General features: G+C 38.8%; 1 protein-coding gene across 1 annotated transcript; it reads left to right on the top strand.

Moving 5' to 3' along the window:
* The first annotated feature begins 58 nt into the window (after positions 1-58).
* Positions 59-25,092, top strand: LOC124100480 (radial spoke head protein 3 homolog). The gene is made up of 8 exons (XM_046456002.2): positions 59-303; positions 6,054-6,141; positions 15,740-15,881; positions 17,504-17,649; positions 18,668-18,871; positions 21,255-21,417; positions 23,375-23,461; positions 23,818-25,092. Exons 1-8 carry the CDS (start codon positions 188-190, stop codon positions 24,141-24,143), a joined length of 1,272 nt encoding a protein of 423 aa, XP_046311958.1. The 5' UTR covers positions 59-187; the 3' UTR covers positions 24,144-25,092.
* Positions 25,093-25,643: the final 551 nt, after the last annotated feature.

Genomic DNA, 25,643 nt, shown 5'->3' with positions numbered 1-25,643 from the left:
CCCCGAGCAAGTCGAGTGCAGCTCCCGCCTCCTGCTCCGGCAGCCTCGCGTCGCGCCCACCTCCCGGCCAGCCGCCGCTCCTCGCCTCGTGGAATTCCTGCTCTTGGCACTACCCGCAACTCTCTGGCTCTGTCGCCTCCCTAACGCCCACCTGCTTCACCGAAAGCCGGGCAGCTCGACCCCGGACATGACCTCCGCGCTGACTGACCGCACCTCCGGGGCCATGGGCACCTACACCTACACCAGCAGGCCCCGGGTCCTGCCCTGCCAGCGCCGCCGTTACCGGGACAACCTGTTGCAGCCGTGAGTGACCAAACCAGCCCCTGTCCGATCACCACTTTCGCCCTGGCAAAAGCTGTCCGTGCTTTCGTTTGCACTCTGCCAAAATAAAATTTCTGAGTAACTCCCGTGGTGTGAAGCAGTGAAGCCGAAAGGGACGTGTGTGGACTCTCTTAGTTTACTTTAGTGACTCTAGTTGCTGACACGATCCATAACACGAATACGAATTTCCCTATTTCCCAAACTAATGCTTGTTGAGTCAGTCATGTACCAGACACTTCACTGGGGAAGTGAAGTGAAACATTTTTTGGATGCACAGTGCTGTGAAGTTGGTTTCATAACTTCATTATGCAAATGAGGAAACTGAGGTATAAGGGTGACAAACACGATAGCATTTACAAAATCCTTCCCACACCAGTCTTTGGGCAGGACTTAGGTTGTCTTTATATGCAGAACTGCAAATTTATGATGAATTTTTGCAAATATTCAAACAACCGTACATAGAAGAGACCATAAACTTATGGTTCTATTAAAATTGTTTACATAAGCCTCAAATTTTGGAATCAGCAGAACTTCACACAAATGCAGGCTGCATGGAAGCAGGAATCTGCATCTTTTGTTTATCTAGGACTATTCCTAGCACTAGTAAGCACTCAGTACAAACCGTGAATGCACTATTGAGCATCAGCAATGCAACTCTTGATACTTATTTCATACCCTGAGTCTAAATTTATAATTATCTTTTTTAGGACAAAGATTTCAGTAAAGATTGCTATCACTTAAGAGAAAAATTAAGACAGAAAACATTAATTTGAAGGGAGATATAGATGTTATATAAGGATTCAATATAAAAATGACTCCAAGAACACTTTCTGGTGAATTTAACTGATTTCTCACAAATCATTACTAGTAAATCAAACCAATAAATTAGGACTGAGAGTCAATGTTGGTTTATTAGGGATTATTTTTTATAATTAGTTGATTTATATATTGAAGTAATATGTATCAAAGTAATGCAGAAAGCACAGTAAAATTTTAATTTCATGTAAGTAGTTGCTTTCAGATCTTAATCATTGATATCCTTGTGGATAAGGCTGACATGATATCCTTATGAATAAAATATTGAGAAAGTGTCCAGAAGAATATTGTTAGCTAAATTTGCTGGTGAATGACAAAATGACGATATTTGAAAAGAGTATGCTATTATGTCACTCTGTCTCTATTCCCTAAAATCTTTAGTCCTATTTTGTTCAAAATTTTATGTTGAACTAGGCAATTCGTTCAGTTTTCCAGATGACACATAGCTGAAATGGATATCTTAATAGGCTTGAAGTGAGTTAAGGTTACAAATTATCCAACTGGGTTTATAACTGGGTTGAAACCAAAATATGAAACTTAATTGGATAGGTTTAAAGTTCTGTTTCTTGGGACTTCATGAGACTAACCAAATGCTGACAAAGACAAGTGGGCAGTAAACAAGTGTTAGTGCAATGATTACAACAAGAGAGAAACACAGCATGCAGTGAGAACATACAAGAGGGTCCCTAGCTAGGGGAAGAAGGACATGTCTATAGAGAGACAAGAAGAGCCTTTTTGAGAATATGACATTAAAGTTAAGATCTGAAGATAGGAAAGGATGGGGACAAGAGGAAGGGGAGGGATAGTTTCCAGGAAGAAGAAACAGCATGTATAGAACCCCTCATAGGAAATGAGTCCGGTTTGTTTGAGGACCTTATAAAGTCAATGTGACCAGGGAAGAAACAGACCTATAGGAGAGCAACAGGAGCTAGATACACCACATTCAGGCTTGGTCTTTGTTTTAGTTAGCTTTTTCATCTCTGTAAATACCTGACATGAACTTAGAGGAGGAAAAGTTTAATTGGGGCTTACAGTTTCAGAGGCCTCAGTTCATAGATGATTCAGAGTCCATTGCTCTAGGCCCAGAGTAAAGCAGCTCATCATGGAGGAACAGCCCCGTGGAGGAAAGCTGCTCCCCTCATGTCAGGGTCAGGAAGTAGGGCGGAGGGAGGAGCCATGTGGAAGATGCATCCTTCCAGGGCATACCCCTAGAGACTTATGTCCTCCAGCCAGACCCCATCTGCCTATAGTTACCACCCAGTCCATTCAAACTAAGATGGACTTACTAGGTTACAACTCTCACCATTCAGTCATTTCACCTCTGGATATTTCTGCATTAACAGAGGAATTTTGAGGGGACACCTAATACCTAAAACCCTAACATTCTGCCTCTTATTCCCAAAAGCTCATATCCGTCTCACAGTACAAAATGCATTTAGTTCATCTCCAATTGTTCCACAGTCTTAACAGTTTTAGCATTGCCCAAGAGTCCACCTCCAAAGTCTCATCTGAAACTCAGGGCAAACTCTTTGTTGTGAGCCCCTGCAAAAATCAAGAGAAAGTTACATATATCCATGTACAGTGTAACAGTGCAAACATTCCTACCCCAAAAGGGAGGAATAGGATCATAGAAAGGCCAAAACAGGACCAAAACCCAGCTGGGTGAACAGGTCCAATAACTCCACATACAGCATCTAGGACACATGGCTATGATATTTTATTTCCAAAGGGGTTAAGTATCCCCCCTGCTCCTTTGGCCTTGCCAGTTGAAGGGCACATGGGCTTTCTTTTAGCCTGGATCTCTGCAGCCAACAGCTTTTCTCCACAGATGGTCCATGTTATTGGAACTCTTAATTCCCAAGATTTCCATTCCAGCTTCATCTTCACAGCTTCATGTGTTGCCCTCTCAGGAGTGGCCCACAAGGACCCTAATGCTGATACACTTTGCCTGGCCTCCTGGGCCTTCCTTTGAAATTCCCATGGAAGCTTCCGTGACCCCCTAACTCTAGCAACTGCATTCCTGCAGAACCTATACCATGTGAATGATGCTGAAATCTGTCACCAGCTCACACAGTACCTACACCACCAGGAAGAATGGCTGCAGTGACCTCTGAGTGCCTGTGCAGTTCATCATGGTGAAACAGTTTCCCAAGACCCCTTATATGAGCAGGGCACGCCCATGATCTCTGAAAAGAATTTTCCCTCCTGTGCCCAGGAGCCTGTTGTGGGTATGGGTGAGCAAATTTCTGAGATGCTCTTTCCTATTATCTTGTGTAAAGTACTTGGCATCTCTTTAGGGACTATAATATCTTCATTAAGCACAGCTTTCTTGGCCCCAGCTTTACTCATACTTTTCTGGCCTAACAAGTTTTTAAAACACTTCAGCCCTGCTTTCTGCTCCTTATTCTCACAGTAAATCTGACGAAAATCTGCTGGCAACATCCAGCAGATGTTGTGCTGAATGCTGTGCTGCCTTGAAATTTCCTGCACCAGATTAATTAGCCCATCACTTTTAAATTCAGCCTCACACAAAGTCTAAAAACATGGGCAAAATGTAGTCAAGTTCTTTGCCAGAGTATAATATCTAGTCCAGTTAGTTCCCAATGGAGTCGTCATTTCCATCTGAAACCTCATGGGCACAGTCCGCATTCTGTCACCATTCTGGTCTTCTGAGCTTACACTAGAATCACCCATTAAACTCTGCTTACAGCATTCTAAAGCTCTTTCAACTTGCATCTCTAAACTTTTCAAAATTTCTCCTGCAAATCATTTCCAAAGGCTTCTGAACCATATGGCCAAATTAGTCACAGCAACAACTCACTTCTCAGTACCAATTTCTGTTTTAGTTAGCTTTTTCATAGCTGGGACCAAAATACGTGACATGAATGACTTAGAGGAGGAAAAGTTTATTTGGGGTTCATGGCTTCAGAAGTCTTAGTCCAAGACAGCTAAATCCATTGCTCTGGGCCTGAGGAGAGGCAGCCTGTCAGGCAGGAAGGGCCCAATGGAGGAGAGCTGCTCAACTCATGGTGGAGACAAGAAGCAAAGAGCAGAGAGCTAAAGAGGCCACAGCAAAGAGGGACCCTTCCAGGGCATGCCCATAGTGGCCCACCTCCAGCCCTGTCACAATTGCAGTTACCACCCAGTCCATTCAAACTAGGATGGACTTATTAGATTACAACTTATTAGATTACAACTTAAATCAATTAATTAGATTACAAACTAGGATGGACTTATTAGATTACAATTGTAAAAAAATTACAATTTTTTTTTTAATATTTATTTTTCAGTCATTTCACCGCTGAATGTTCCTACAGAAACACAGGCACGTCAAAACCATAACAGTCTTTATTTTAGTTATATTATAGGCTATTGGAAGGAGAGGGAGAGAGAGAGAAAAGAGAGCACATGTTTTCCATTTAAAATTATCTTTATTGATGGTTTTTAATTTATAAAAGTAATATATGTTTCTTGAAGCAAATGAAAAAATAAAAATACAGATAAATAAAAACAGTTAATCATCTCCTGCCTGCCTCTACTCCTGTTTCCCTGCTTTAACCAAACCTAACAGTCTTTTTTCTTCTTTTTGTACACACATAAATGAGCACATATGTATATATGGAAGAGGCTTTATTTCTGAAATAAAGTCATACCAGCATATATTATTATGCAACTGGCCTTTCCCATTATTCAACAATTTCTAATTCCTTTTTCCCCCTATTTTATCTGCCCTATTTTCTTATGTATACATACATATACATATTTAATTATATATAAATGGACTCACACTCATGCTTGAGGGCGTTATTAGGACAATCTGATACCTCACCCACCTTCCCTTGCAGCCTGCTCACTCACCCCTACCCCAAGGTAAACCATGTTAACAACTATGTAAATTCTTTGGGACTTTGTCCTTCCCTGAAAGAGTGGCCAGCTGAGCTGAAGGAACACTCAAGTAATTTACAAGTTGGAAAGGAAGAGTTGTGAGCTAAAAATAAAGTTAGCATATTGGTCATAACAGAAACTGCCAATGGAGGAGGTCATCTAAGGACAAGAGAAAGCAGAGCCTGATGAAATCCTCCAGACCAGAAAGAGCTGCAAACAAAGGTTGAAAAAGAGCAGCCAGAGAAGAAATAGGACATCATTTAAAGAACTTCTGATGAAAATACCCACTGTGTATTCATATTTCTTACTAGTGATCATTCCGACCCCTGAGATTAAAATTGTATTAATTTTAAACCATACCTTTTAAAAATATCTTTAGGTTAAAAGAATAATGAGAAATTGGACTTTTTTTAAAATCCAAATTTTTTTTTTAACAGAGAGAGAGAGAGAGAGAATTTTTTTTTTTAATATTTATTTTTCAGTTTTCGGCGGACACAACATCTTTGTTTGTATATGGTGCTGAGGATCGAACCCGGGCCGCACGCACTCCAGGCGAGCGTGCTACCGCTTGAGCCACATCCTCAGCCCCCAAATTCTTTTATACATGTAACTTTTCAGTCCTCAAATCAAACTTTTTTTAGTTCTTCAGAGCAGGCTCTTTTTCAGATGGGCCATTTTCACATTTGATAAGTAGTCTTACAGATTTACAACTGAAGCTAGCTCTGCCATTTACTAGCAAGGTGACCTTGGGCAGATTCCTTTCTGTTTCCTCTCCTGTCAGATAGAATCATAGTTCCCAACTTGAAGCTTATTGTGAGCAATAAATAAAATAGTACATATGAAAGAATCAGGCATATAGTAAGCTCTATATAAATGGCAGCCATTTGTCTCCTTTTTTATGGGCCATAGTAAAACAGAAATCTGTTTTCTTAAAATGTTTTTATCTTAGTCTAAATACTGTTGACAGTGAATTTATTTCATAGACATCAACACTCTATTAAAATACTTATTTAGAATTTGCTGTTTTACAGAGAAGAAGAACCTATGCGGTATGGAAACATAATGTATGACAGAAGGGTGATCCGAGGCAACACTTACGCACTTCACACAGGGCCGCTGGTAAGCACAATTTGTGTATTGTAACTCAGAGCTCTCAAACTGTGCTGAAGGACAGGTAGCACACTGGAGATGACATTGGAAACAATCAGTGAATTCAAAGACAAATAAACAGATATTACCCAGTTTAACAACAAAGAGAAAACATACTCCAAAAAGAAAGGCAGCCCTTAAATTTGTTGTTTTTGTTGTTGTTGTTGGTAGGTTGGTTTTTGAGATGGGGTTTTACTGTGCTATGCCAGATGGTCTTGAATTCCTGGGCTCACATGATCTTCTTGCTTCAGTCACCTGAATGTTGGCATTACTGGTATGTGCCACAGCACCTGGCTGAATCTGGAGTCTTCATTGGTGCTGGGGATTGAACCCAGAGCCTCACATGTGCTAGGCAAGCACTGTACCCCTAAGCTACACCAAGCCTTTCAAGGAGATTTTTTTTTCAGTCCTGAGGCTTAGACCAGGACCTCGCACGCACGTGCTGAGAACATGCTACACAGTGAGCTTCGTTCCCAGCCCCTGAATTTGGATGTTTTTTTGTTTTGTTTTTGTTACCCAGGGGGGTGCTCTACCACTGAGCTGCATCCCCAGTCCTTTTTAGTTTTTATTGAGTCAGAGACAGGGCCTTGCTAAATTGCCCAGACTGGCCTGAAATTTGGGTTTCCCTGATCTCAGCACCCCACCCAGTAGCTAGGAATGATCCCCATACTCAGTTAGATGGGGGATTCAAAGCAAAACCCAGGCTCTTCACACTCCAAAGCTCCTCTGCCTGAGATAGGGATGGTCTTGTGTGTGTGTGTGTGTGTGTGTGTGTATGATAAATGTTTGTAACAAAATTTATCATTCTAACCATTTAAAGTGCAAACTAAGTGCTATTAACTACCATCACAGAATTTCGCAAGCTATCACATCACTATTATTTTTTAGACCAGAATTTATTATATGCTATTGCATTTAGATAATGAAATACAAAATTATATAGAGAACGTTCTGCTGACATTTTATTATGTATTGAGTTTATATAGCAGGGGAAATAAAAGGTTTATTTTATAACTTAAAAGAAAGAAAGAAAGAGAGAGAACCTTTGGGATCTGAAGAATGATTTAAAAAAAAAACTACATTCATGTTGTCAAATTTCTAGGAGAGGAGGAACAGTGTGGGATGAAAAAATGTTGGAAGTTAAAATGCTTGAAAACTCCACAAATTTAACAAAATGCCTACAGATACAAAAAGCTAAGTGAGCCTCAGTGATAAGCCCAAAGAAATTGACACATCAAATTTCTGAAAACTGAAACAAAAACTCTTGGGAGGAATGGCATGTTGACTAAAGAGGAACACTGGTTGAATGACACTGCAGTTTCCATCTGGACATGGAGGCCAGAGGGAGTGACACAGTATTTTTCAATCCTGAGAGCAGAGGACTACCAAGCCCCAATTCTAATCCAGTGAAAATATTCTTACCCAAGACATTCTTAGATGAAGGACTAAAAATTTGTCATAAGCCGACCTACCCTTAAAGAATATCTACAGGAATTTCCCTAACAGAAAAGAAATGGTTACAGCAGGAGGCTTGGGACTTCCGAAGGGAAGAAGGAACAAAATTGTAGGTAAAAATAGGGGTAAATGTAACAATTTCTTTCTTATGATTTTTAAAATTATGTTTGATGGTTCAAGCAGAATTATAACATTAACTGATGCAGTGCTTAAAATACATAGATGAAATATTTAAGATGATTACATTTTTAATTATATATAATTATATTTTAAAGTGGGGATAATAAAAGGATTTTAAATGGGGGTAGTAAAGGGAAGTAAGGTTTCTATACTTCACTTGAAGTCGTAAAATGTTGATAGACTTATATGTTACACATGTATTGTAATACCTGGAAGAATCATTAAAAAATACACAGATATACACTTAAAATTTTTCCAAATAAATCAAAATGGAATTATAAAAATGTTTACATGTTCGAATGATACTCTGAGTTTCTCTATCAATTTAGCATCCACCAGACACACAAGATCCACCTGCATGAGTCTCTTTGGACAGCCTCACCATCAAGGTTGGACTGCAGGCATAGCTTCAGTGACACAACCACAAATGAAAGTTTAAAACCCCTGGAAAGTCAGCACTGTATGTCTGTATACACAGAGGGAAAGAGAAAGAGAAAGGGCCCTTATACCTATACTTCCTTTTTGATCTCCCTCAGTAGTGAAGATTGAACCCAGGGACACTACCACTAAGCTACATCCCCAGACCCCTTTTTAAATCGTTGCCCAGGATTACCCCAAACTTGCAATCCTCCTGCCTCCGTCTCCCAAGTAGCTGGAATACAGGCTTATACCACCATGCCTAGCAGGCCAGTGCCTTTATGGGGTCCAGGGCATTATCCAAACAGTTTTCCCAGGGGGAGCTTTAATTAATCAGTTTAGAGCATTTTAGTTGATGGGTTTAAGCCACTAATTCCAGTAGGTCATGCTGTGACTAAGAGCTGGTCACTTTAAATTCAGGGCAAATGTTTGAATGGTCTGTTTAAGTAAAGCAGCAGGAAAGCAGGGAGTCTCCCTTCCCTTGCCAGCTAGACAGGAGAGATGCCTCTAAGTTTATCTCTAGTCACTGGATGGAACCATTCAGGTAGGGTATAATGTTAGACATTGTACCAAGGTTTGTCACTGGACAGGGGTCCAAGGAGGGCCCTCCAAGTGGACAGTGAGAGGTAAATTGGGCATGGACAGGTTCTTGTGCCACTGAAATTAATTTCAGGACACATGGAAAACAAGGCACAAGCAAATGTTTATTAAAAGACAGCAAAGCAAAGATAAACAGACCCCAACACACACCAGCAGCAGGTGCAGGTGCTCCTTGACTCACAGAGGATAGAAGGCTAATGACACAACCAGGGTCCAGTCCCCTGACTACATATAGGATTTTTCTAGGAAGAAAAGTACAGGTTCCCAGGCAAGCTTTTGTGAAAATTGAATCTTATCTCAATCAGTTCATACTTGAGGTTCACAATGTCTCTTCGTGGTTAAGCAGTCTAGCCATAAATCAATTCTGGGAACATTGTATAGGTCCTTGAATCTGGTGACATTTAAATAGATTGTTTTTGTTCTAGTTGATCTGGTACAAGAATATGCTGGAGGTTTTGTCTACTTAACTAAAGAGACAAGCATGACTGGTCATGCTCATAAATGTGGCTCTCCCTCCCTCCTCTAAAGGTCTCTTCTCTCTCCCTGAGAGTTCATCTATCTCAGGGTGATTGAGCACTGCTTCAGGTATAAGAAAATTATAATAAAACGGGGCACCAATTCATTCCTGGATTTTGGCAAACACATACACAAAAAAAAATTTGGATGCCAAAGCAAAATAAAATTATATGTACTCACCATGCCCACAGGAAGGCAGGAAAAAGAATATACAGAAATGAGGGTGAGGTTGTAGCTCAGTGGTAGAGTGCTTGTCTTACATGTGCAAAGTCCTAGTTGTGATCCCCAGCCCTGCAAATAAAATAAAGTTGCATACAATTTCTGTGTGCGGCTTTTGTCCTGGGAGCTTAAGCATTCAGACCTTTTGTCCGCCCAGGGACCCCAATTGCTTGGTTGCTCGTGGCTAAAACACTCAGGGGTCACTCCAGGGGAACTGGGCTGATTGGGCTGCGCAAAATAACCACACAAGGACAGAAATACCTTTTACTTTGGGGTTGCTCCTCTGACCTTAAGGGTCTGCAGAAAGAAAGAGAACATGCTGACCCCTTTTATTGAGGAGAAGCTATTCAAATGAGGCAAAGGGTCAGGTTTCAGGGGGCTGAGTCTAGCTAGCTTCAAGATGTCTGCTGTCAACAGGTTGACTGACATCTAGGTAGACCACACCCAAGGGCACAGTAAGATAAGGGATCACACAAAAAGCATTTCCATGAAACATTCTATCCCAAACAGGGCAAGGGGTAATATTACAAAGGAACAGCAGGTGAGCTTAGCTCCACCCATGGGGCTGTAGGATGACACGCCCATCCACGAAGACACTGTCCCAAGAACCCAAGAAAGGTGGGGCAGTCTAGTGGCATTTCTGCTACCCAACCCTCAATCACTCAGCCAGGAAGTGACTCAGTCACATGCGAGGTTGGTCTCCCACATCTGTGTGAATAGTGAGGCCTATGTTCATTAAAAGAGAGATGAAAAACAAGAACAAACAGAAAACAAAAAGTAAGATGGCAGACTAAGCCCTAATATATCAGTAATTACTTTAAATGTAAATAGTCTAAATAATTAAAAGATAAAAGTTGGCAGAGGGAAAAAATAGTGACCTACCTATATCAGTCTGTAAGAATTATCATTTCAATTCTGACGTTTTAAGTTGACTGAAGGCAAAAGGATGGAAGATACATCATGAAAACATGAATTTTGAAAAGGTAGTTTGAAGAATCATAGAAAAGAAATTAAAAATAGGTACAAAAGACAAAAGGAAAGACAAGAAAGTAAAACTTAACTCTAGAAGCTTTGTGCTGAAGTCCTTCAGGTTTTGGACCATCATTCCTAAGCCAGTTCTGTTGCTTGTTGCTCCCTTGCCCAAATTTCCCCAAAATCTTCACTCACAATCTTAAAGTTACTGGAAATTCACCTGTTTATGAAAATTGCCCTGTGTGCTGTAAATTAGTCCACTAATACATGTATTTTAAAACAGATTGGGCAAAAGGAGACATTTATGATATCTATGATATATGACACTTTCTAATGTTATCTACTAACCAGATAATAGAGACCACATCAGCCTAACATCCTCAGAATTGCCAGACCACCATGAATCATCTTGTGATACCAGACTGATGTCATCCCAACATAACCTCCCAAGTTCCTAGAACCAAGTCTCCTTTAAAATAAGAGGCTAAGAACCTCTAGATGGTTTGCGTTCTCTCTTGAATCTGTCTCTGTTTTCATAATAAATCTGTGTGTCTCTAACTGATGTATTCTTAAATTCATTTCTGTGATTTTGTCAAGAACCCTACTCATCCTGAATTGTGGTCCCCCTCTCCAGGAACTCCTCAGACCTCCTCTGGTGATAGTTGTGGCTATATTAGCATCAGAGAAAGCATACTTCAGAGCAAACAAGACTATGAAAGACAAAGACATTATAGAATGATAAAAGGAACACAATTAAACCAAGATGATGTAGCAGTCCTAAATTTGGATGTCTCAAAACAAGATGTATGTTTGAAATACATTCAGTAAAAACTAATAGAACTGAAAAGAGAAATACAGATATCCACAATTTTAGTTTCTCTTAGAAAAAAAACAGCAAGATTATTGGAGATTGGCCAATATCATCAACCAATCAACAAGTCATAGCAGTCAGGAAGATGTTCTGTAAATGTGAACAACAGAATATGAATGGCTCTCAAGCACCCGGCAATAGCTGCATGACATATCTACCATATGCCCCATGAACACCTGTGAGAGAACTAAAATCACACAGAGTATGCTTCTCTGACCATAACAGAAAAACTAGAAATCAGAAACAGAAGATAACAGGAAGATGCTTAAAAACAGGAAAACAACCAGAAAGTAAAACAGATTTCTGAATAATCCATAGGTTAAAGAAGAATGTCAAAGGAAATTTTAAAAGAACACTTATAACTGAAAAAAATATAGCACATCAAAATTTATGGGATGGAGCCAAAACAGTGCCAAGAGGGAAAGAAGAAAGGCTTTGAATCAATAATTAAGTTCCTACCTCAATAAACTGGATAAAAAGAACAAAATAAACCCAGAGTAGGAGAAGGAGGAAAATAAAAGATAAAAGCCAAAATCATAAACAACAGTGAAAAATCAGTGAAACCAAAGTTGGTTCTCTGAAAAGATCAATAACATTGATGAACCTCTAAAGACTGACAGGAGAGAAAACATAAATTGCAAATATTAATAATGAATATCAGAGGATGTAACTACAGGTACTGTAGCCGTTAAAAGATTGAAAGGATGATAATGGTATTCAAAAGTGCTTTTGTCTACTATCTCCTCTCATGCTCAACACAGTGCTTTACTTCTGTGGCCCCAAATGTTACTGGAATTGAATATCCATACTGCCCACTGCTCTGAGTGACCAAAGATTTGGGAGCAGAAGTTGGTGGAAAGAATTCTTTTTATTGAAAGCTGGCCCTGAAGAAAATAGAGGGGGCTTTTTGTCTCAAGTCTCTATCTTAGAGGGCTTCAAAGCACAAAGACCTTTTATAGGAGAAAAACCGGTACAGCAAGACAATGGACAAGAAATCCATACCTCTCTAGAGGAGCAGGTCTCCTTTTCTTCCTTCCCAGAATTTAGCAACAATGGACCTTGACCTCCTGGGATCAGCACCTGCATTTTCTTTTCAGACAGACATATTACTTTTCTGCAAGTTAATCCATATGCTTTACCCATAGTGGATAATACAACAAATACTGTGTACCATGGAACTGAAGAAGGGGGCAGTGCGTTACAGAGGCCTTTCTTTAGAATTTAGAATACCAGAGAAAGGGATGGGACCTTAAGGATTAGGTAGGCCAATAATTCTAAGAACAGCTTCCCCAGTGAGCTGTTGTTACACAGATATGTCTGGGGTGGATGGGTGTGGATTTCTACACACATCAACCAAGTAATTCTCCACATTTTGCAGAGTGTCCTCTACTTCCACCAAATTCCAAAACTATCCCTCTGAGGATTGCATCAGATTCAACAGGTTAAGGCTCAGTCCCACAGGGCGGCCTCCCCTTCAAATGCCAATCTCAAGCACAGGTTGTGGCTGTACTTCTGACCAATTGCTATGAATTAAGATTCCCCTGACCCTCTCCTTGAGTTTGATTAATTTGTTATTGCCACTCAAAACTCAGAGAATCAGAAACTCAGAGAATCACTCTGTTACACTTACTGGTTTATTATAAAGGGTATTGCAAAGGATACAGTTGAGCAGCCTGACTGGAAGAGATTCACAGGGCAAGGTGCATGAGAAGGGGTACAGAGCTTCCATACCCTCTCCTGTGTGCCACTGTCCTGGAACCTCACTTGTTCAGCTATCAGGAAGCCCATCTGAACCCTGCTCCCTTGGGGTTTTATGGATGCTTCATTGCCGCAGTCTGGCTGGGCACACAATCACGAGCCACCACACAGCTTGTAGATTCAAACAGCAACTCTTTATTCCCGAACTCACACCAGCCGTCTACAATCACGTTCTGGGGAAATCCACGTTCTCTGCCCAAATCCACGTTCTCTGCCCAAATCCACCTCCACTGGGCTTCTATCTCCAAAATATACTGTCTGAATTCCGTGAGAACTCAAGGGGAACTCAGGCAGCAGGATACGCCCTATTCCCATCAGGAATAATCTTAAACCTTAAACCTGGAACCTAAACTGGGAACGCCCTAAACACGATTATCTTAAAACCGGGAACACCCTAATCTGCCTTGGTCCTTGAGCAAGGTCACCTACATTCAATGTCACTGCAACATGTCAGCAACATGGGGTACGCTGGCAAGGAAATTGTCATACCTACTTGGCTAATGGCTCCCAGCACTTCATTATGTAGGTATGACTGATTACATCATGGGGCATTGGTGATCTATTTAACCTTCAGCCTCTCTCTTCTTCCCTGGGATTGAAGGGTGAAGCAGAAAGTTCCAACACTCTAATGCCACATTGGTCTTTCTGGTGACCAACGCCATCCTGAAGCTATTTAGGGACCTTTATTCACCACCCATTTCATTAGCATACAAAAGATATTCTTATCACTCCAGAAATTCCAAAGGTTTAGGAGTTATATGCCAAGAAATGAAGATAAAAGACCAAATATATTATTTTAAATGAACCACAGTATTACAAATACAAACAAATATACACATGTAAATTCAGCAACATAGATGAAAAGGGCCAGTTCCTCAAACTACAAAATTCACTAACGTGAAATAGAACTTCTGAATTCTCATAACTCCTAAAGAAACAATTTCATATTTAAAAACAATTTCATATCTAAAAAGAAAAAAGAAATCTTCAGGTCCAGATAGTCTCACTAGAGAATTCTTCCAAGCATTGAAAGAAGAATTAGCAACAATTCTAAACAATCTCTTCCAGGAAATAAGAGAGAAAGGAGCATTTCTCAACTTGTTCTATGAGGCCAGCGTTATTGTCACAGGAGAGTAGAGAGATGAAGTTCCAAACCTTTGGCCTTTCGTCCCAACAAAAGAAAGTTTAAAGTCAGACATGAAAAGCAAAGCAAGAGAATTCTATTATGAGTGAAAGTAAAGTCTGGCTCAAACAGAGAATGACTGTGGGAGAGAATGGGTTGTCTCCAGGCAGAGAACAAGGAAGGAAACAGGCTACTTCCAAATTTATTGCTGTTTGGTGTTTGCAAGGAGAACGGGTTCCACCGCCTGCAGTCTATACCAATCACATTTTTGACTCCTCCCACCTGGGAGTTTTTGACATTGGTCCTCATGGGAATGGTCATGATTACCATCCCATTCAGGGGGGGTCTTCATCTACAAGTCAATCCTATGTCAGTGCTGATGCTGGGTTCAATGACTGGGTAGACTTAGCGCCCCTGAGCTTTAATGAAATTTCCCTTTGAAATACACAAGAAACCTATGGCATAAATCCTAACTTTACAGTGACTTCAGTAGAACCTGTTGGAGTTAGTCTCAATGATCTTTCTTGATAATTTCTTAACTGGCTCCTTTTGTTTCTACCTGTTTATTCTCAGTATTAGTGTACCCATTGTTGTTCTATAAGTTACTTAATTGTTTATTAAAGGCAATTCAAGTAAACCCTGTGATCCTGCTAGGTTCTTGGTTCACAATTCACTGCTCATTACTACGACCTAAAATTATCACCCTGTTACCTAAAACAAATAAAGACAATACAGGACAAATAAAGAAAAAAGAGAGCCATGTTACCACTGGAGGTGCCGAACTGCTGGGAGCAATTAATCCACTTGTTCACCTGGAGAGACTTCATTTGGACTTAGAATGTTTTCTTTGTGAGCTAATGAAATTTTTAAGGAAATTCTGTTCAAACGAAATTTAGATTTTAAAAAATCATAGTGCTTTTCAGTTTCTTAACCATACATTAAAATTTATTGTAACAAGAATAGTTAAATCAGTTTTATGGAGCACCCAAGGAAAGGTGTGTTATTCCACAGGATTCTGCACCCATTTGTTCTAGTTAGCAGGCAGACTTGGAAGGTCCTTTTGTGCTTTGTCAGATACCTTTTTTGAAAGGTGTATTACTCAACAAAGTAACAATAAAAATCTTCATTATCAAGTCACTGATAATCAAGAAGCACTATTATGGGATGCATGCTTTTTATACTATGCAGAAATCACTTTCATTTTTTGGTTTGGTTTGGTTTGACTTGGTACTGTGTATTGATTCAGAAGTGCTCCACCACTGAACTACATACATCTCCAGCTCCCCACACCACCCCACACCACCCTCACCTTTTTTTTTTCTTTGCAAAATAGGGTCTTGCTAAATTGCTCAAGCTGCCCTTGAACTTAGAAGCATCCTGCCTCAGCCTAGGAATCACTTTTGGAATGCCTTGAGAGGTATTTTCTAACTTTTAGAAGCCTTTTCTTTCTCTCCCAGTCTGGGCAGACTGATCCTCTAGAGCTTCAGAGAGCACAGGCAGCTAAAAGGAGGGCTCTTGCCAGGAAACGAGCCCAAGAGCAGCTCAGACCACGGACACCAGAACCTGTGGAAGGCAGGAAGCACGTGAATGTGCAGACAGGTATGTGACCATGCCATTGACACCAGGGCTCCTTTGTTCACTTAGCGGTCTGTGTCAGTTCATTTTTACTTGGTCTTTATATCACATATGTATCTTCTGTGCTCACCAGTCCTTCCCAATCAGATGTAAGGAAGCCCATTCGTTAAGCAAAGACATATCTGTACTATTATCATATTGGACATGGGTGGAAGTGTGGGTTGGGATTTTTTTAAGACAAAAAGGGGATGGGTTGTGGCTCAGTGGTGGAGTGCTTGCCTTGCATGTGTGAGGCACTGGATTCGATCCTCAGCACAACATAAAAATAAATAAATAAATTAAAGATATGGTGTCCATCTATAACTAAAAATTTTTTTTTAAAGTTTTATGATCAAACTAATTCTCTCTTAGCCCTTTTCACATATTTTATTTTAACCTGTGATTATTTCTCTTAGCCCAACATGAATCACAGTTCTTTTCGTGAGGAATTAATACTATAGGACAGCAATGTAGTCCTGCTTGGCCTTTTATCTATCTTTTGAGAAGACGAAGCCCACTCATATCTGATCCTCTGCCTTCCATACCAGCCTCTTTTGCTGTCTCCTTCTTTTCTCCCTTCACTTTTCATTGCCTCCAGAGCCACACAGGTCTTCTGAGGCAGGTGCCAGGATTTTCTACTTGTCTCACTGTTACCTGGACCCAGAGGGTTTGGCTGTCAACAGTATCTTGGTGATCTGACAGTACCTGGCATCTTCCTTGGGCTAATGTGACTTCTTAAAGATTCATCTTGTACCCTGCCAAAATGGGGAGCAGATTCATTCAGATTGTTTTTGTAGTAAAGATTAAAGGAAGAGATCCATTCACACTTTTCCCCCTACCTCCAAGCCAAATCTGGCCTAGATTTGAACCAGTGATCAGTCAATATAGTCTAGATTCTATGGTAGCAGAGATAAGGTGTTGGTTTGTACCACCAAAATATTAAGTGATATAATAGCCCCTTTTCCTCAGGGACTACACAAGTCCCATACCTGTGGATCTCCTCTATTATTGCAGAGATTCCATATGACAGTAATTATGATTCCTTTTACATATGAAGAAACTGAGGATCCAGAAGATATATCTTGGGTAGGTCCTGTGTTCTGGCTAGTGCTCATGTGCTTCACATGGTACCACATTGTCCCTGTTTCATATAAGTTATTTCTAACTTAAAATTTGTTTTCATACATGTGTTTGTAATCTGTAGGATAGAGAACATTAAATAACATGGTGATTTGATTCATGATTTATAATATCTTGGAATTTTCAAATCTTTATACATCGACTGTGTAGGAACTCAGTTGCACCTACACTTTATCAACACACCATCCCCTATTACACTTTGCATCTTATACACACCTGTGGTCTCATATTCTTCAATTCCATTACCTAGTACTTGTAAATAGTCCAGCCTTACTGACTCTATGATCTTCCAGATACATAAAACTCTTAATCCAGTGTGTAAATCAAAGCCCACATTGGCACTTTCATTCCAGGACTTATTTTCTAAACCATTTAATTCTGTTTTGAAGGAGATAAAGTTTCAAATATATATGTATGCTTGAAATATACCAGAATTTCAAATTTAGTGTATATGGTATTCTTCTTAGAATTGTACCTTGAAGAAATTGCTGATCGTGTAATAGAAGTTGATATGGAATGCCAAACAGATGCGTTTTTGGACAAACCACCGACACCACTCTTCATTCCTGCCAAGACTGGCAGGGATGTGGCCACCCAAATACTAGAAGGAGAGGTACAGTATATTCTTTCAGCTTCCCTCTAACATCTTATAAATGATATAAATTTAGGTTTAGGTAAGGCATAACATAGACCAGAACCACTTTCACATTAAGAAGGATTCTGCTTTTTGGATTGCTCTCCCAGATGTGTCTAAAATAGTTTGTCCTATAAGTACCCAGAAATATTTTTAAATAATATATTCTGACTTATCCTCTTATCAGAAATAAAATCATCAGAAATATTTTAGAATACTTATAATTTGGTTTCATTTTTTTATATATGTGCTTAATGTATGTACTTAAGACAGATTTGCACCAAATAAGGAAGACGAATATTCCCGATAGAAGAGATTCTACTCTTAACTTGTGGATTATATACATTTTAAGAAGATACTCTCCGTGTTTAGAAGAGTCTTAATTACATTTTCACATCAATGTGGAATGCATAAGTAGACCAGTTTATGATACTGAAGAAAAGAAGGCAATGATTATATGCATAAATGAGATTTAAGACTTGAAGGAACTTGAAAGAACTGTCACTGACAGTGGGAAATAAATAAGTCTTCAGAAGCTACAGAGGAGGGTGTTTTTGCCTCCAAACCCTAAACATTAATTACTTAAAATATTCATATTCTTGTTCCTTTGTTCATCAGTTTTAATGAAAAACAGCCAGGAAAAAATGAGCAGGAAAGGCAAAGAATAAGGACAGGATAGAATATTCCCTTTGGCTCCAGGACAGAATATTTCCTTTTGGCTTTGATCTTAAAGTTACTGAGTATCAGGGTTTACATTGATGAATGTATACTTTTTTCATAATTTGACTTACTAGATTTTTGCCTATTAGCACAATGCTGTGTACCTTAAGGGTTATTCTGAGAATTAGAAATCACAAGTACCAGCACTCTGGCACACGGACAGCATGACAATAATACCCTGTTGTTAATATTTTTTTATATTTTCATGATGCATTTAGTTAGTAACTACAGTTTTGTTTACTTTTTGTGTGTGTGTGTGTGTGTGTGTATGTTTAAGCTTTTTGACTTTGACCTTGAAGTTAAACCAATGTTAGAAGTTTTGGTGGGGAAGACAATTGAGCAGGCCCTTCTGGAAGTGATGGAAGAAGAAGAGTTGGCCAACCTGCAGGCCAGTCAGCATGCATATGAAGAAATACGGAATGTGGAACTGGCCGAAGTTCAGCGACTGGAAGAGCAAGAGAGACGACACCGAGAAGAAAAAGTATGGAATTCTATTTTTCTTTGTTAGCCAGTTGTGTGTGTGTGTGTGTGTGTGTGTGTGTGTACTAAAGCAAGGGCCCAAGGGCCTTGCACATGTTAGGTGCATCCTCTACCACTGTGCTATGCCCCCAGCCACTCTTAATCTTTTGACTCTTTAATGTATTATGTTCAAAATTACATGTGGCATGTTACAAAGCTAAAGACATTTAAATATATTTTTAAAAAATCTATAGTATTTGTTGCTCAGGTCTTTCCTTTAGATCATAAATATTTCTTGAACTGACATTTTAAAATTTCAGTTTACATAAATGTATCTAAATTGAGATTCTAGAAGTTCCCAAATTAATTGAAAGTTCATAAATTAAATGTGTCTGAACTGGAAGGTACTCTTAAATATCAGGAGTCAGAAAGATATTGATTTACCGTAAGTCGATGAATTCTGGGTCTTTTTCTCAGTGGTCAGTCCTTCTCTGTATCCCCAGGGATATTCCAGAATTACTTGGATCCTTACTGAATATTTTGCAAATTATAACTTTAATAAAAGAAATTCTACAACCCAGTTTTTTAAAATGTACCAATAGCCTGCTATTAGGTAACTCTAGATTTAGTAATCTTTACGTGTCTGTCAGATTCTGACAATAATTTTATACTTATGAACACCTTCTATTGTATATTAATGAACAAATTAAAAAGCAGTGCCCGAGTACCTAAACCAGTTAAAATAACTTCCCAAAGGGCCCAGTTTACGATGAAGAGCAGTTTGTTGGGAAATTCTTCTCAGTAGTTAATCAGCTGGACCTCAAGTTTTCCTCCAAAATGCATAATTGCTAACAGAGCACACAGTTTATGGTAAGGATCGTGCAAATGCAAAACTTTTCTTATAAATAAAATAATACTGACAGAAAAAACCTTTATGGAATTAATTAGTGAAATCTTTCTCAAAAATTTTTATTTATTATTAGGAAGTATATTATGGAAAAATCAAAAACATAAATCATCTAGATCTATAATTGCTGAAACTTTGGAAATAAACTTAATTAGAAAACATATTATTGCTCCCACTCCCACCTGGGAGTAGAGAAGTGTGTTCGCTGGTTTTACAGATGGTATATGATCTAAAAAAAATAACAACAAAAAAAGAGGCTTTCAAGTTCAGAACATTTTAGCTTTGTGGATTGAATTTTTACACAAGTTTATTCATTGATCTATGATATTTAATTTAAAATTATAAGCAATTATAATTTTCCTGTCAGTGTTATTCTATAATACTAATTAAAAATATAGCCAGGTGTGAGGCATGGTGGCACACACCTGTAATCCCAGCAGCTCAGGAGGCTGAGGCAGGAGGATCACAAGTTCAAAGCCAGCCTCAGAAACTTAGTGAGGCCCTAAACAACTTAATGAGACCCCGCCTCAAAATAAAAAATAAAAAGGGCTGAGGATGTGGTTCAGTGGTTAAGTGCCCCTGGGTTCAATCCCTGGTATCAAAAGAAGAAAGAAAAAGAAATATAGCCAGGTACTATGTAATCCAAGCAACTGGGGAGGGCTGAGACTGAGGATTACAAGTTTTAGGCCAGCCTAGTCAACTTAATGAGACACTGTCTCAAAGTTAAAAATAAAAAGGGCTGGGGATATAGCTCAGTTGTAGAGTCCCATTGGGTTCAATCCCCAGTACTATAAAAAATTAATATCATTTTGATAGCATCTGTACAGTCAAGCAAGTTTATTGTTTTGTTAGCTTTCATGCTATGACCTAAATATTTGGCAAGAACAACTTAGAGCAGGAAAAGTTTATTTTGGGCTCGGCGTTTCAGAGGCTTAATCTGTAGTCAGTAGACCTCATGGCACTGAGGTGGTGGAACATGGCTGAAAGGTGGGGGGGAGGAAAGCTGCTCAGCTCCTGGTGGCCAGAAGCAGGAGAGAGATCAAGGGGTTAGGGAGGGAATGTCCCCAGGGACCCACTCCTCAGAGTAAGTCTCACTGGGCCAGAGTTCCACCCAGCACAGGAGCCCTTCCAAATTAGGATGGATTGATTAGGCCACAGATCTTATAATGTGATCATTTTACCTCCAAATATTTCTGCGTTAACACAGGAAATCTGGGGGGCATCTCATAGCCAAACCAGAACCATCATGAAATTATTTTACTTGAATAAAATAATCATAATCAGGAAATGAGTTTTACTCCGTCTTTCATATCTTTCTGAACTCAGTACCCACTAGTTGAAACTCATTAAAATCTTGATGAAAGATCTTTAATAGATACCCTGCTGTCCACTTTTTGGTAAGTCCAAATTCTTTCACTTATTGATTTCACTAAATTCAATGTCTCGGGAAGACAGAATGCCTAAATAACCATCTTTGATGATGTTTTTCTCTTGACAGGAACGTCGTAAGCAGCAGCAGTGGGAAATAATAAACAAACATAACGAGACAGCACAAAAGATTTCTGCCCGTGCATTTGCACAGCGTTATCTGGCCGACCTTCTCCCATCTGTTTTTGGCAGTCTCAGGGATAGCGGCTACTTTTATGATCCTATCGAGAGAGGTTTGTGAAGATTTTTGTTAGATTAACTCTGTTTTAATAAGCATCCTCTTAATGGTTCAAGTTTATTTCATGCCCATTTTTTATTTTGAATTAGGATCTATTTCTGAAACAAAAATGTTAATTATAGTTGTTTTAAGTGAGCACTATTACTGATAAGAGGTGTATTATAGTACCATGCAATTAAGTAAAATTATGTATCAAAAATTAAAATAAGCCATCTTAAAAAAGGTGTACTATAAAGATCTTTATTGTAGAGTGTTAGCACTTCTTTTTTTATATATTTATTTTTTAGTTATAGGTGGACACAATATCTTTATTTTATTTTTATGTGGTGCTGAAGATGGAACCCAGTGCCTCACGCATGCTAGGCGAGCGCTCTACTTCTGAGCCACAACCCCAGCCCTAGGACTTCTTTATTAAGAAGCAACATTGTATAGTAGAAATGTGGACTTGATGTCAAAAATTTAAATCCCAGGTTCATCATTAACTACCTCCATGACTTGAAATGAGGACCTTTCAGGAATAATATCATAAAGTATATGAAACTTTGTGTAAACTATAAAGCATTACATATGTGCAAATAGTTTTTATTATTAACTTTTTCCCAGCTGATTCCCTATTCCAATCAGAAACCCTTTGGGGGCCGCTACAGAAGACACCCTTTCATTTAATTAGGTGCTTGCATTGCACTGTGTTAGGTATTGGAGACAAAATAAAAAAGTAACAGGAACTCCAGTCTCTGGCTTTCAGAGCCTATAGTGTGTGGGCCATCTGTTAGCCTGTCCTCAGAGCCTACTGTCCTATACAGTCCTGCCTCCGAGAGATACGGCAGATATAATGGCCATTTCTCAGAAGTACAGATGGAAGCTCAGGAAAGATAAAGCCTTCTTCCTGGGAGCTTACTATGGCTCTCACACTGGCCTGGAACTCCAGCTCCAACCCACTGTTCTCTCTGTGCTGCCGTCCTACCGTTTGGGCTCATGTCAGGCCTCCTACTATTAGTCACAAAAAACAGTAGCTTTTTTTCCCTATCATGGGTTGCCGTAAACATCGGGTAAAATTTGCAAATGAAATTCATGCCTGAGATTTCAATTATTTATAATAGCAAATATAATAGTCTAACAAACTCTCCACTGTCATACTATTGAAAAATACCAATTAAATGCCTGCCTCCTAAAAAAGCTGTTTTCAAAGTTTAACATGCATATTATAATGGACCATATTTTTGAAATGCTTACACAGTATATTTCAATTTCAGTCAGAACAAACATATTATTAATGCAAACACCTAATTTCTTACCCATTTCTAGATGGCTGCCCTCTGACCTGCATCCTCTGAGTTCAATCAGCTTCCATTATGCCAGGAGTCTCAACTGGGGGCATTTGTTTTACTGGCAATGCTCAATCCCAGATGTGCATCACATTTCACTGGATTCTGCCAAAACCACATTTTCCTGTGCCTCCTTGATCTGTCTGACATTGCACCTATTAAGCAAAGTTTAAATTATGTGACTCCAAGTTTTTAAAATATAACTTCCACTTTGATAGAAAGGAAACTGACCAAAACATAGCCTTTGCAAAAGTTATGCTGTATAAGTCTATTTAATATTTTCTATTGAGAAAACAATGGTGATAAATCTGTTACATTAGGGGAAAAGCACTTTCTTCCTATTTATAATGATCCATAAGGCTGAGGAAGAACAGAGTTACTTTAGGTAGAGGGGAGCAAAGAGAGGGGGAGGGGTTATGGGGTAGGATGGATAGTAAAATGAGTCAGACATTATTACCCTATGTACATATATAACTATAGGATTGGTGGGATTCTGCATCATGTACAACCAGAAGAATGAGAAATCATACTCCATCTATGTATGATGTATCAAAGTGCATTTTACTGTCATGTATAACTAATGAGAACAAATTTTTAAAATGACTTCATGAAATTTCCTTTTTACAGATATTGAAATAGGATTTCTCCCATGGCTAATGAATGAAGTTGAAAAAACCATGGAATATAGCATGGTGGGAAGAACAGTGCTTGACAGTAAGTTCTTTTATTGTTTTTATGAGTCATCTCTAAAATTTTCAGTGGACAAACAAATGAAAGAAATATTCTAATTTTATATTACTTAAACTTTAAATCTATTCATTATATTAACAAAGGCCCAATTTTTGCCCTTAATTTTTTGTGTGTAATTTTATTAGTATTAATATCTTCTGTTGTCACTGTTTTATAAGTGGTGTTCTGTTAAAACAAGCAAAGAATATAACTCATATTAAGTATATAAAATGGTGAGGAAGTTAAGACTTTAAAGGTTATGATATAGGAAGGAGGGGGCCTGGTGAATGTTTTATACTCATCAAAAATATAAAAATCATAATGACTTCTGAACTTTGCAGTGTTGATCCGGGAAGTGGTTGAAAGGAGACTGAATACTTATGAGCAGAAAGACAACAGATATCCTTCTCTAAGATCAGAGGGATTTTATGATCCTAGAGTAATGGGAGAAACCCTGGGGAGTTATGATCCAAACATACCACAGACCCAGGAGCCATTGCTGGGCACAGACTACCTACAAGGAACACAGTATGGAAGAAGGTCCTATTCCCAGGAAAGGAGGTTTATGGAAGAAGGAGTGCTCTTGGAGCCGGAGGAAGACACAGAAATGAGGAAAACCTTAGGGAAGGAAGACCCATCAGCAGCAGGGGGAGCTTGGGAGCCATGAAGCAAGTCAACAATAACAATCAGGTAATGATGCACAGGCCCCTCGGGAACTAGAAATTACGTTGTATTTAGTCAACATGTCTTTTTGTCTAATGAACTGAGCAAGTGAATTGTGATAAAATAATAAAACAAGTAAAGATAACACTTTAACTCATTTATTTAATAGAATATTCAAAGGCTATATTGTAATCCTTGGTTACTAGTTTCCCGTTACCACTATATGTATCGAAAGAATCTATTTTTCCTTAATCCTTCTAACTTGCGGGGGGTGGGGGGTAGTATGCTATCTAATGTGTAATATTAGATATCTAGATCATAGATTCTAACTACATATCAGTGCTTTCACCATTGAGTTTTTCCTTCTCTATAGGGAAACTATTTCACCCATTCTATGAAAGAATAACTAAATGTAGTGATACTGAAGACAAAAGTACTTCCTCCCTGCAAGAACAAAAACTCTCTCCCTATTTGTATTAAATTAAGCAGATCATTACCCTTTATATATTAGGGGATTCTCTGGATGGGTGATATGTTCTCATCTGTCTTTTTTCTCATTCCTACTGTGAGAAAATTCAGGCAGCACCAATAAAGCAAAAGTCCTTGTTTACCCTTATGCAGTTCATTCCCCTCTCCAGAAGAAAACCACTGTTATTAGTTAGGTGAGTATCATTAAGGCCTTTTCCAAGTATTTATATACATCTATGTTATATACAAATTTATAGGTTGATTTTTCTTTTTATATATATATATACATTAATACATGTAAATTGCTTATCTTTTAAAAACAGGGTATGATGTTACATATTATGGCTGTTATAGGGAATTCACATTTGACTTTTTTATCTGAATTTGTTTAGAGAATTTGCCTGTGGTATTGAAAAATCACATATTATTTTATTTCCAAAATCTTGTTGATATAAAGCAATAAAGGTATTCTTCTGATCCTTTAAGTGGCCTACTTTTTAGAATATTTATTGCTATATTATCTGTAGTGATTTGAAATAATTTATGATTATTAAAATTATCAAGTAACTTTCAATTATTAACACATTTACTTCTTAAAATTTCTTAAATTAGGTACCAAGGATATAAATGTGGAGAGTGTACCCATTTCCCCAAATATCACTCTATCATTTAAGACCTCCACAGTCTTCCAGGGCATGTGTGATAGTGCTCACATTTTCACTTTCTAATGTTAGTGCAGTCGGCCAGTAGACATCAGTGGAGGGCCTGCCATGTCGGGAACTGGCAGGAGGCTGCAGGTGAAGTGGGCACCAGACCTGAATGCTACATGCACGTTTTTTACAGCCCAGCAGTGGAGCCAAACAAAATAAATGATATACATGGAGAACTCAAAGCTCAGGAATTTTAAGTGATTTGCAGTAGGTGACTAGCCTAGAAAGTTAACAGGACTAACACTGTAATACAAATCTTCTTATCTGTAATCCAATGTACTTTCTTCTAACCAACCTGCTGTCCTTGTGAGGTACAAAGAATGATT

Source organism: Marmota monax, unplaced genomic scaffold (genome assembly GCF_021218885.2).
Source record: "Marmota monax isolate L192 unplaced genomic scaffold, Marmota_monax_Labrador192_F-V1.1 WCK01_AAM20220418_F8-fsc01388, whole genome shotgun sequence".
Lineage (NCBI taxonomy): Eukaryota > Metazoa > Chordata > Mammalia > Rodentia > Sciuridae > Marmota > Marmota monax.
This window is presented reverse-complemented; position numbering and strand designations above follow the sequence as displayed.